This window comes from Amblyomma maculatum, chromosome 3 (assembly GCF_055883805.1).
Source record: "Amblyomma maculatum isolate TAMU_Amacu chromosome 3, ASM5588380v1, whole genome shotgun sequence".
Taxonomy (NCBI): Eukaryota; Metazoa; Arthropoda; class Arachnida; order Ixodida; family Ixodidae; genus Amblyomma; species Amblyomma maculatum.
The window spans coordinates 76,891,485-76,902,208 of NC_139346.1; the positions used below are offsets into that span (position 1 = coordinate 76,891,485).

Below are 10,724 nucleotides of genomic sequence, written 5' to 3' on the forward strand. Positions count from 1 at the left end.
AGATCAAGACCATCACGAGCGTTCGTCGAGTGCAGTGCCACTCTCTAGGAGTGCACGCGTCGTTGACTCACGGTTGCCGCTGTGCGACTACAGTTATTCAAGCTTGTCCTACACATACATGCCTATTAGCTGTAAATTATGCTTTCTAAATTGTGATGAAGCCGCGTCAGCGTCGATGAGATGAGGGAGCAGGGATTTCTCTATCATGAAATGTGTGACGTGAGCAACTGGCCATACTCCCCCCGGCACAACAGTGGTGACAGTGGTGGGGTGTTCCAGGCGTGAACGTGTAATTGGCTGGCACCGGCGAAGTCGTAATGCTGGATGAAACAAGTGGATCGACTAGCGTCAGACGCATCTCGGCGTGGTAAGTACCCAAAGTTTCCCTGAAACGCTGGACTTTCTTTGACCCAGGTTATGATATATTAGGGAGAGGTTTGGTGTAACGTTGCGTTAACGTTGCATGTGTTAAGCTAGTGAAAAATGGGTTGAAATACAAGGGATGCTAGGGGGTAAACAAGGCAGTTTGTGGAATGCGTGTTTTGCTAAAGTGAGTTAGCGAACGTAAAATATATTATACAAGGGCACCCTGCAAGAAGCAGGTGCGAAAAATTCAGAGTTACAAGGTCAGAGAGTTTTTCCAAATTTCTACAGAGTTGGGCATAGATTTGTGCTCAGTGAAAAGAGACGAAAAGGAAATCCTTCAAATATTGCATGCAAAGGAGATGACGGCTGAGGAAGCCAAATAGGCCTGTGATGATATTCAAGAGAGAAAAACGAAGGGGGAAGAGCGCGAATGGCTAGAACGCTAGGAGCGAGAGGAGAGGGAAAAATTAGCTGTGCTTTTGAATTAAATAAACACGGTAGGTTACGTAAGCAAAGCCGACATAGCTTCTCTCTCTGTTCTTCTTCTTCTGCGGCGCGGCGTGGCTACCGACCGGGTTTACCCGAAGACTTGAAAAGAAGCCCTATCTGCGGTTGCTCTAAAGGGCAAACGTGGCTACCGGCTGGGTTCGCGACGGGCGGAAACCTGGCGTAGTATTGCTTACGCCAGAAAAGCTACAATGTCAAAAGCGCGAGGAGCCCGAAAGGCTAGAAATACAAGAGCGCTTGGAGAGTGTAAGGCGAGCACTCCTTGAGCGCGAAGAAGCCGAAAAGCTAGGACGCCAATAGCGTGAGGAGAGAGAAACGCAGCTGATGCTGCTGGAGGTTTCAGCACTTGAAATAAGTGTGTAAATGCCTAGCACTATAATTGCCATTAAAGATAACAGTTCGAAACAGCGAGGCGGTTTGCAGCCGTTTGTCATTGTCGAGGATGTCGAGCGTCCCAGGTAGCACAAAGTGGGCTCTGAAGGGTTGGCCCCAGTGGGCCCGATGTAAGCAATGCAGGACAGCCCCGGTGGGCTCAATGTGGGTGCTGCAAGAGGGGACGACGTAGGCCCGAAAGGGGCTGTCGACAAAGCCCCAATGGGCCCCACTAGGGGCCGATGCAGGCAGCCCTTGCGGGGCTGCCCACATTTTTCCGGCATTGTTAAAAGGGCACATCCCGCCAACTCCCCGCGATGGTCCTATTTTGGACCGATTTGGGCAGCCGCTTTGGAGGAACATTGTTTTTTTTTTATTTCAGTTAGCCCCACAGATAATGACATAGGACCAATGCGGGTTCTATAGCGCTAGCCGCACTTGGGCTTTCCCACATCATTTTCATAGGGGTCCGACGTAGGTAATTGATGGAAAGCCCTAGTCCAAGTTTTCCCAATCAATATTTATACACATAAGTAATTATTTTATACATGTCTGTACTTTCTAAACAGCCACAATATTAAATTTTACCATAATTCATAACATTCATCTAGCCTAAATGACTTCATGTACATTTTGTTCAGGCTATGGAGATGTGTGTTCTGAACAGTAATATTGTGCTGAGAGTTGCAGGCTGTCCAAAGCAACCACATAAGAGGCAACAGCTAGCAGTCAGTTTGTTTTAGTATTTGTAGCGCAATTTGCATGAGCGCGAGAACTAAAGCCATGTAAATTTCTAATCGATTAAACATGGCAACAACTGTTAGACAAATGATCTATAATAGTACTTTAGGGCAACATCTAATGCAAATAAAGGTTGGAAACAATGATTACGCAATTGCACGCACGCCTTCTAGCCCCATTACGGCCGATGGGGGACCTACCGCGGTTTTGTGTGGGCAGCCCCAATTGGGCTGTATGTTGGTTTTGAACCTAAAGCCCACTTGCTGTTGCACGTGCCTTCAAATTCCCCACAAGGGACCAATTTTGGTATCATGCAGGCCCTCCTGCCTACCAGCCCCATTACGGCCCATGTTGGATATAAAGCAGTTTTATGTGGGCAGCCCCCATCGGGCTGGACGTTGTTTTTGAACCTAGAGCCCGCCTGCTGTTGCACGGGCCTTCAAAGTCCCAACAAAGGACCAATTTTGGTACCATGCGGGCACGCCCGCCTTCCAGCCCAATTACAGCCTATCTGGGACCTAAAGCGGTTTAGCTAAGGCTGCCTCATTTGGGCTTGCCCAAATTGAGCCCTTATTTATGTTTCACCTGCCCTCAAGTGTTCTACAAGGAGCCGATTGGGGCAGCATGTGGGTATGTCCGTGTTCTTGCCCCACTACGGCCGATGTTGGTCACACAAAGATTTAATGGGGGCGGCCTTACTTCGGATCTATGAGGGCTTTCCCATAAAAAGCCCACATTTAGGTTGGATTGCCCTCAAATATCCGGCAAGTGACCCTTGTGGTCTGGATGCAGGAATGTGCTCCGCATTAGCCCAAGAAACGCCGCTATGGGACCCATGCAGGAGGAGCAGGGTGAAGCCCAAATGGGGCTTGCCCAAGTGGGGCTTGCCCACTTTTGCACCATCGGGGACCGATGCAGGTTTTATGATGGTTGCCCCAGCCCCACTTGCCTACATAGGACCTACTGGGGCCCGACATTCTGTGCTACCTGGGGTGTCTTCCGAAGGATGCACCTTGAACGAGATTGGGGGGCATAGATTGGTAGCTCTTTTGTTCGGTGAAGCGTTGGCGGAAATCGAGCGCGTGTAAGGTGGCGACTTCAAAACTATCGTGAAATGAAGGAATCGTTACTAAAAAGGCATCGGTTGTCAGTTCAGAGGCTTGGAGACAGGGTATCGGGGCAGGAAAATATGCACCAAATCGTCCTTAGATTTTGCGCGTCAGTAGAAGGCTGCTCTAATTGAAGGGCTAAACAATGTGGAAGTTTCAAAGCAAATAGCACCTGGACAAAAGAGGCAAAAACAGCTTCGAGAAGCGGTCAAGCAGCGTGGCCGGAGCAGCGAGCCAAGAAAGCTTCTAATAGAATATCTCGGGCTACCCTTGTCGAGTCACCTGCAGTTGAAGCGGTTGGTACCGGCTGCTTCGACCATCAGGCAAGATGAGTTACACGTACATCCGCGTAGCTGTAAGTGCTCTGATTCCACAAAACGAAAGTGGGTAACTGGCAGAAATTGAGCGGCCTGCCGAGTTAAAAGCAGAAGTTGCAGAGAATCGCGAAAATTACAAAACTGCAATTTCCGAAATCAGCGTTGTCGTTGAGCATGACACGCCAAAATAAAGTGGCGCTTGCGCAATCCGCTAGTTTGGAAAGTGGAGGCAGACCGAAGATTACGCGGAGACTGCAGCGAGCCAGACGTTTGAAGTCGACAGCGAGCGAGCAGACAGAGGCGCGCTGACTTGCATCCGTGAAAACAACAGACTTATTACGAACGCGAATGTGCTTTACATGTCTCTCGCACAATCCGAAGCGCCCCATCTGTCGACGGAACTTGATCTCGCATCGGTTAGCGCTGAGCGATGCGGCACACGGACGGATCATAGTAACTTGAGTGGCAGGCCGGCGCAGGAAATGCTTAGCTCGAGGGGCTGGCGTGAGCGAGCCTTGTTTGGACATGCCTGGGAGTGAGGCGTATGCTACTAGAAGCGATGCAGATGCAACGCCGCACTTGGACGACGCCGGCTGCGGCACTACAATCGCTCTGGTTACTGCCAGCCGACAACAGCTGATTGCAGTAGCAAAACAAAACAGAGTTGCACTGTAGCAAAACAGAGTAGCAAAACAAACAGAGTTCATGTTCGTCGAGAAGACTTTTTATTCTGTGGCTTCAGAAACCAAGGCGCTGGTTGGGAGTGTAGAGAAGAGACTACTTGACATTTACGTTGTCGATGTTATTCCAGCTCCAGAAGGTCGGAATGAAAGTGCGCATAAGGACGCTGAAATGAAAGTAGAATTCAGCTAGCTAGGCAGTGCTTCATGCTTACAGTTTGTAGTGTCATTGCTAACGATGTTCTGAGGAAGTCGCGGCCTTGGTCTAGTTCAAAGAAGCGACATGAGCTTCGGAAAACAAACCGAGCACATAAAGTGTGGTCGCACAGAAAAGAGGACACATAAAAGAGCGGAAAGACAGGCGCAAGAAGTTGTGCTGGTATCGCAAGAAGAAAGAGCTCACGCTATCACCAAAGGAAAAGAAGCGACTATACCAACGGCATAAAAAGTGCCCGTGCAGAGAAAAAGCTCGACTGGTGCGGATTGCGTAAAGAATGGGATAGCTTGTTGAGCAAAGTGACTAACTCGTGCTCGTCCGTTTCTACAACACAATGTGGAAGTAAAGGTCTTTCAGAGAAACTGAGAGCCGGAGCTTCAATCGAAGGGGGAGAGGCGGAAGCCGCCTCTGTACAGCTACTCTACCGTTTGATTGAAGGGAACTAATACAACTCGGACGCTTTTAGTCGTACATTCTAATATTAGCCGCAACCGACGAGCATTTTCTCGCCAGCTGTAGACAGATTGGGGACAAAAGTAAATGACTTTATTGCCTCCTCAATTATGTGCTTATGGTCCAAGTAATTTCAAGGGAACTATGTTTATTATTAGTGCTAATTATTATTTGTTCCTACTCTATTTATAGTGAGAAACTGTTGTTTGAACCTTGTGCACTGTATCCTAGACTTTGCGCTTGTTAGAGCGCGAAGAAAAGGGGACAGCGGTGTAGTTAATTTACTGTGAAGTAACTCTCTGTGGCACCGATCATCAGCTTCTTGTTGCCAAAATTAAGCTTCGATTGAGGAAAACGCAAAAAACTAGAAGGCCTTTCAGGTATGATCTGGATCAAATTCCATTAGAATATGCTGTGGAAGTGATGAATCGATTTCAAGAATTAGATCTAGAAGACAGAGAGCCCGAAGAGATGTGGACTGATGTTCGTGATATAATGCAAGAAGTTGCTACTAAGGTAGTTCCAAAGCAAAAGAAATGCAAGAAAGCAAACTGGTTATCTGTAGAGGCTTTGCAAATAGCTGAGGAAAGGAGGATGGCAAAAGTTATGGGGGAAAGAGAAAGATACAAGGTTCTCAATGCGGATTTTCAGAAAATAGCAAGGAGAGATAAGAATGCCTTCCTGAACATACAGTGCCAAGCAGTTGAGGACAACAGCCAATTAAGGAACACAAGAGATCTGTATAAGACAATCAAAGATATCAAAGGAAGCTTCTGTGCTGAGCCGGGCGTGATAAAGGACAAACCAGGCAAGGACCTCACTGAAGCCTCAGAGATAAAGAAGAGGTGGCAGGAATACACAGAAGAACTGTACTAGAAGGACCCGAATGTGAAAACTTAACATAAGATGGTTGTGATTACTGATCTCGAGCCGGGCATCCTGAAGAGTGAAGTTGAATGGGCCTTAGCCAGCCTTGCTAAGAACAAAGCTAGCGGAATTGATGGCATTCCAGCTGAGTTGCTTCAAAACCTCAACCATGACGCTGTTAACATTCTGAATACATTATGTCAGAAGATTTGGACAACCCTGCAGTGGCCACAGGATTGGAGGAGGTCAGTTTACATCCCCATTCCAAAGAAAGGCAGTGCCAAAGATTGTTCCAACTACCGCACCATCGCGCTTATTTCGCATGCTAGCAAGGTGATGTTGAAAATCGTTCAAGGTAGGCTGCAGCAGTATATGGATCGGTAGTTTCCGGACGTGCAAGCTTGGTTTCGCAAGGGCAGAGGAACTAGAGACCAATTCGCTGGATCATGGAAAAAGCAAGAGAGTTCCAGAAACCCATCTACTTCTGCTTTATTGATTATGCGAAAGCGTTTGACTGCGTAGATTACAGCAGATTGTGGCAAGCTCTCCAAGAGATGGGAGTTCCAATTCACTTCATCTGTCTCCTCAGGAGCCTGTATGAAGGGCAAGAGGCCAAAGTCAGAACTGGGCATGGTCTTACTGATTGGTTTCCGATTGAGAAAGGAGTAAGGCAAGGCTGCATACTGTCGCCCTGCCTATTTAACCTATATGCAGAGTGCATCATGAGGAAGGCCGGTCTGGACGAGTCTTCAGCTGGAGTGAAGATTGCTGGAAAACGTTTCAACAACCTTAGATATGCGGATGATACCACTTTAATGGCAGAAAGTGAAGTGGAACTCAAGAGACTTCTGATGCGCGTACAAGAAGAGAGTGAGAAGTTTGGGCTTAAACTGAACATTAAAAAGACAAAGATCATGGCGTCTTGCCCTATCAAGTCCTGGAGCATCAGTGGACAAGAAGTGGAAGCTGTGACAGATTTTCTGTTCTTGGGCTCCAAGATTACCTCGGAAGGAGACTGCAGCCATGAAATTAGGAGACGCCTGCTTCTGGGAAAGAGAGCAACGGTTAGCCTTGACCGCCTAGTAAAGAGCAGATACATTAGTCTGCCAACCAAGATCCTTATAACTCGTGCTATGGTCCTTCCAGTTGTGATGTATGGATGCGAGAGTTGGACTGTGAAAAAGGCTGACCGCCGAAGAATTGACGCGTTTGAATCGTGGTGCTGGCGAAGACTCTTGAGAGTTCCTTGGACTGCCAGAAGATCAAATCAGCCGATATTGTGGACCATAAACCCTGAGTGCTCATTGGAGGGTCAAATTCTAAAGTTAAAGCTCAGCTACTTTGGTCATCTGATGAGAAGAGAGGAGTCGCTGGAGAAAGATTTGATGTTGGGAAAGGTTGAGGGTCGTCGGAGAAGGGGTAGGCAGCGAACGCGATGTTTAGATGGCATCCTCGAGGCACTGCAGATGAAGTTATGTGATGTTAGGAAGATAGTGAGAGACCGGAAAGCTTGGCGTGACATGGTCCATAGGGTCACGAAGAGTCGGACACGACTGAACGATTGAACTGAACTGAACTCTCTGCGTGGTGTTTGACTGCTGACAGAGGTACTTGCTCGTGTTGGCGGTTGCCTGTTGTTTGTCGATTTTGGAAGCTGCGTAAACATTACCGTGACCTGTAGCGAGACGTAAGGACATTGGAGGGATCGGAAAGAAGGTAGTCGAGATTCTTTTGGGACGCGACTGTGAGCCATAATCATGGCCTACCGAGTAGAGCCCGGGGTACGGGGAGCTACCTGGCACATGGACATTGGATGTGTATTTGTGAGGATCTGGCGAACGAGCGCTCCCATCATTCGAGCTACATGGAAGCAGAGAGTAACTTTACCTACAGGATTTGCAATGTTGAGTAGAATTTGGCAACTAGAAATCGATGATGTCATTAAGTCATATAAGTAAGTTTAACTTGAGAAGTTGTCTGGTAGGCCGTATATAATGATTGTTGACACCATGAAGTCGCGTCATTGAGATGATTTCGCATTGTGTTCGAGCGTTGGGAACATTCTGGGTCATCTCAGGCGTATGTGAGATAGATGTATGTGAGATTAGAGATACAACAGCTAAAACGGAAGGCCATCTAGGAACCAAATTATGCATCACAATACAAAGTTTTAGAATATTTACAGTTAAAACTATCGTATGTGTCATTGCAGCAGTATTAATTACTTATGCAGAAATATAGGAAACGGTGAGATATCTGGAAAAAAATATTACCATTGGTATGCGTGAAAGCGCGGCTTTACAGCATGCCGGTTAAAGATGAAAGTACGTGCAAATCGATAGGTAAGGAGAGGCGCTGACAATACGCAGCGTCATATCCTTAATTAAGAAGGCGAAGTGTGGCTGAACAATTTTTTTTTCTAAAGGCAGAGATTCAGTCCAGGCTAATAAATAGGAACGGTTAGCAGATGAGCTCTACTTGCCGAAGGAAAAAAAATTTGAGCAACTGCTCCACCATTAAGGGCTTGAGACGATAGCGTTTCACACTCAGGGAATGCTTTTCCCTTTTCTATATTTAAAAGCTTTATATGCCCAGATACATAGCATCAGCAAACATTCGCTTTCCATTCGTAGCAGTTTGACAGCAATGAACACATTTTTCACTTTTTTCAAGTAATAAAATAACTAATTGATCAATTACACACTCTAAAGTTTTTTATCTGGCATCATCAAGCAGTCACTCGAGTATTTTGACAGCTTTTATTACATTTTGCTATTTATCTTTTTATTGCTTTCTCTCATCCAATAATTAATTATTTATAATGATTTCATTATTTCGTCACAGCCTATCATACACCAAGCAATCATGAATCATTAGAACAATAAATTGCCATGATACGATTTTTACGCAACTCCTAGTTATTTCCGACACGCGGCTGCCACTATTACAATGACTACAATACCGACCGCTTTTCGACCAAACGAGATGTATAAGCTATCGCTTAAAAGTTGCAAATGAGCCAGTGAATATGGCCATTTGCATTGCTTAAAATCCAAATCCATAATATTAAGATTAAAACTGTATGTAAAGAAACTCGTAGGAAATTCAACAATAACGGATGGGCAGCTAAGTTATTTAAACGCTGGACTAAAAAGTATTCATTGAACACTACGCACAAAAAAACCGACAGCTAAAGTATGCAAGAAATCACTGTGGGACAGAGGTAAGCTTTAGGCGATATGCAAGAAAAGCGTAAAGGTTGTGAGTAGGATATAATAAACGAAGGACAGATGCGATGGGAAAGGGCATTCAAGAACTAACTGCTGTATAATTATTGAAGAGACAGCACCTGCTCTTTAGAGTCAGATCACGGTGTCTCAGAACGTTAGGCTACCAATAGAAATTCAACACGGAAGATAACACATCTCGACTTGATAGCAATAACGTGGCATTATTGCAGCAGTATCCTCCTGATGCCACCGAAGGTGAAGTCACTATCCTTATGACTTTAAAATAAACTGCGAACCTTAAAGTATCTTTGACATAGTTATTGCAAAATAAATATGTAGCCCGATCGGATGTGCCGCTATCAAAATGAGTCGACATAAAACAGCGCTCGACTACTGTTCCCAAGGATGCGGGATCGAATCCCGGCCTCGGCGGCCGCTTGTCGATGGAGGCGAAAAGCTAGGCGCCCGTGTGCTGCGCGATGCCAGTGCACGTTAAAGAACCCCAGGTGGTCGAAATTTCCGGAGTCCTCCACTACAGCGTCTCTCATAGCCTGAAACGCTTTGGGACGTTAAACCTCACAAACCAAACCAAACCTTTAGAGACTAATAAGTCTAATACGAAATAATCGATTATTCCACTCACTGTAATGATCCTCTGGTGCTCGAAGTATCTTGGGTCGTCTTCAAAGTTAGTAGCTGAAACAGTGCAGGTTGGAGCAAGTAAAAAGGCACTGAGTGCCATGCGAACCGCTACGTAAGAGGCCCATAGACAAATGCGCGAACAAGGCATAATCAAATGGCGCCTTTGCCACTGCAATCTATAGGCGCTCTTGAGGAAGCGACCGCTCCTCTGAAATAAAGAACCAGACCACCGCAAAGAGGCGCGGCAACAGAATGCATTCTAAAATGCCGGATATATCCTCCGCAAGTGGGCAAGCGAGCATTTCATGCAAGTTGCGAAACGTTCGATACGCACACTTGCGGACATTTATTGGTTGTGGAGGAAATTTTACGAGGCGATAAAACGCCCAATTATTCATTCTACTGACAGCATCAAAAAAAAAATTGCTCGTTTCTTCGTATGTCGCTCCCACGAATTCGACCTAATGAGAAAACGGAAGTAATCTGCTGTATATTTGCAGAATCCACGCAAACGTCTTGCTTTAATTCTTATATTTGGAGACAACATTGGCTCTGAAACGAGCGAAGCCTAACTGCCACAAGGTCAAATAATTTGTAGCCGGATATAATGGCAGTACGCAGTTGCATTGGTGACGGTACGCTAATTTTTGTTTAGGGAAGAAAAAAAGTATCAGGCATTTAAGAATGCCTACGTGCGTGAAGGCGAAAGCTGGCTGGTGGTGGTGGCTCGAAAACAGTATACATTGGGTAGTATTATATAAATTGGTTGAAAGGAAGGAAAGGCGCAGTATCTGTTCGATTTACTCTGGGGACACCTGAACCGCACAGTAAGGGAAGGGAGGAGGTGAGAGTGAAGATAGAAAAAGAGAAAGAGGAGCCGTAGTGGAGGGCTGCGGAGTAATTTCGACCACGTGGGGATCTTTAACGTGCGCTGACATCGCACTGCACACGGACGCCGTTTCGTTTCGCCTCCATCGAAACGCAGCCGCCGCAGTCGGAATCGAGCCAGGGAACTGCGGCACAGTAGTCGGGCATCTTACCACTGCACCACCGCAGCAGGGCACGAGCGGTATTAGTGGATCGACACTTTGTGCGATGCGCTAATAAAACGGCCGCCCGCCACGATTCTTCCTTTGGCGCACGCCCCCACGTGATAGATAGCGCGATGCGCCTTGTATCTTTATGTTCCTTTGACGGCAGCCTTTCTACTTATCCTTTTTTTT

At 46.4% G+C, this 10,724-nt stretch overlaps 1 protein-coding gene across 1 annotated transcript in view; it reads right to left on the reverse strand.

Moving 5' to 3' along the window:
* LOC146195018 (uncharacterized) overlaps positions 1 to 9,801 on the reverse strand; it is a 51,872-nt gene extending 42,071 nt beyond the window's left edge. The window contains exon 1 of the mRNA XM_084596179.1: positions 9,503 to 9,801. Within this exon, the coding sequence (XP_084452305.1) occupies positions 9,503 to 9,649 (147 nt within the window). The 5' untranslated portion in view covers positions 9,650 to 9,801. The remainder of the gene's footprint in view (positions 1 to 9,502) is intronic.
* Between the last annotated feature and the right edge of the window lie 923 nt (positions 9,802 to 10,724).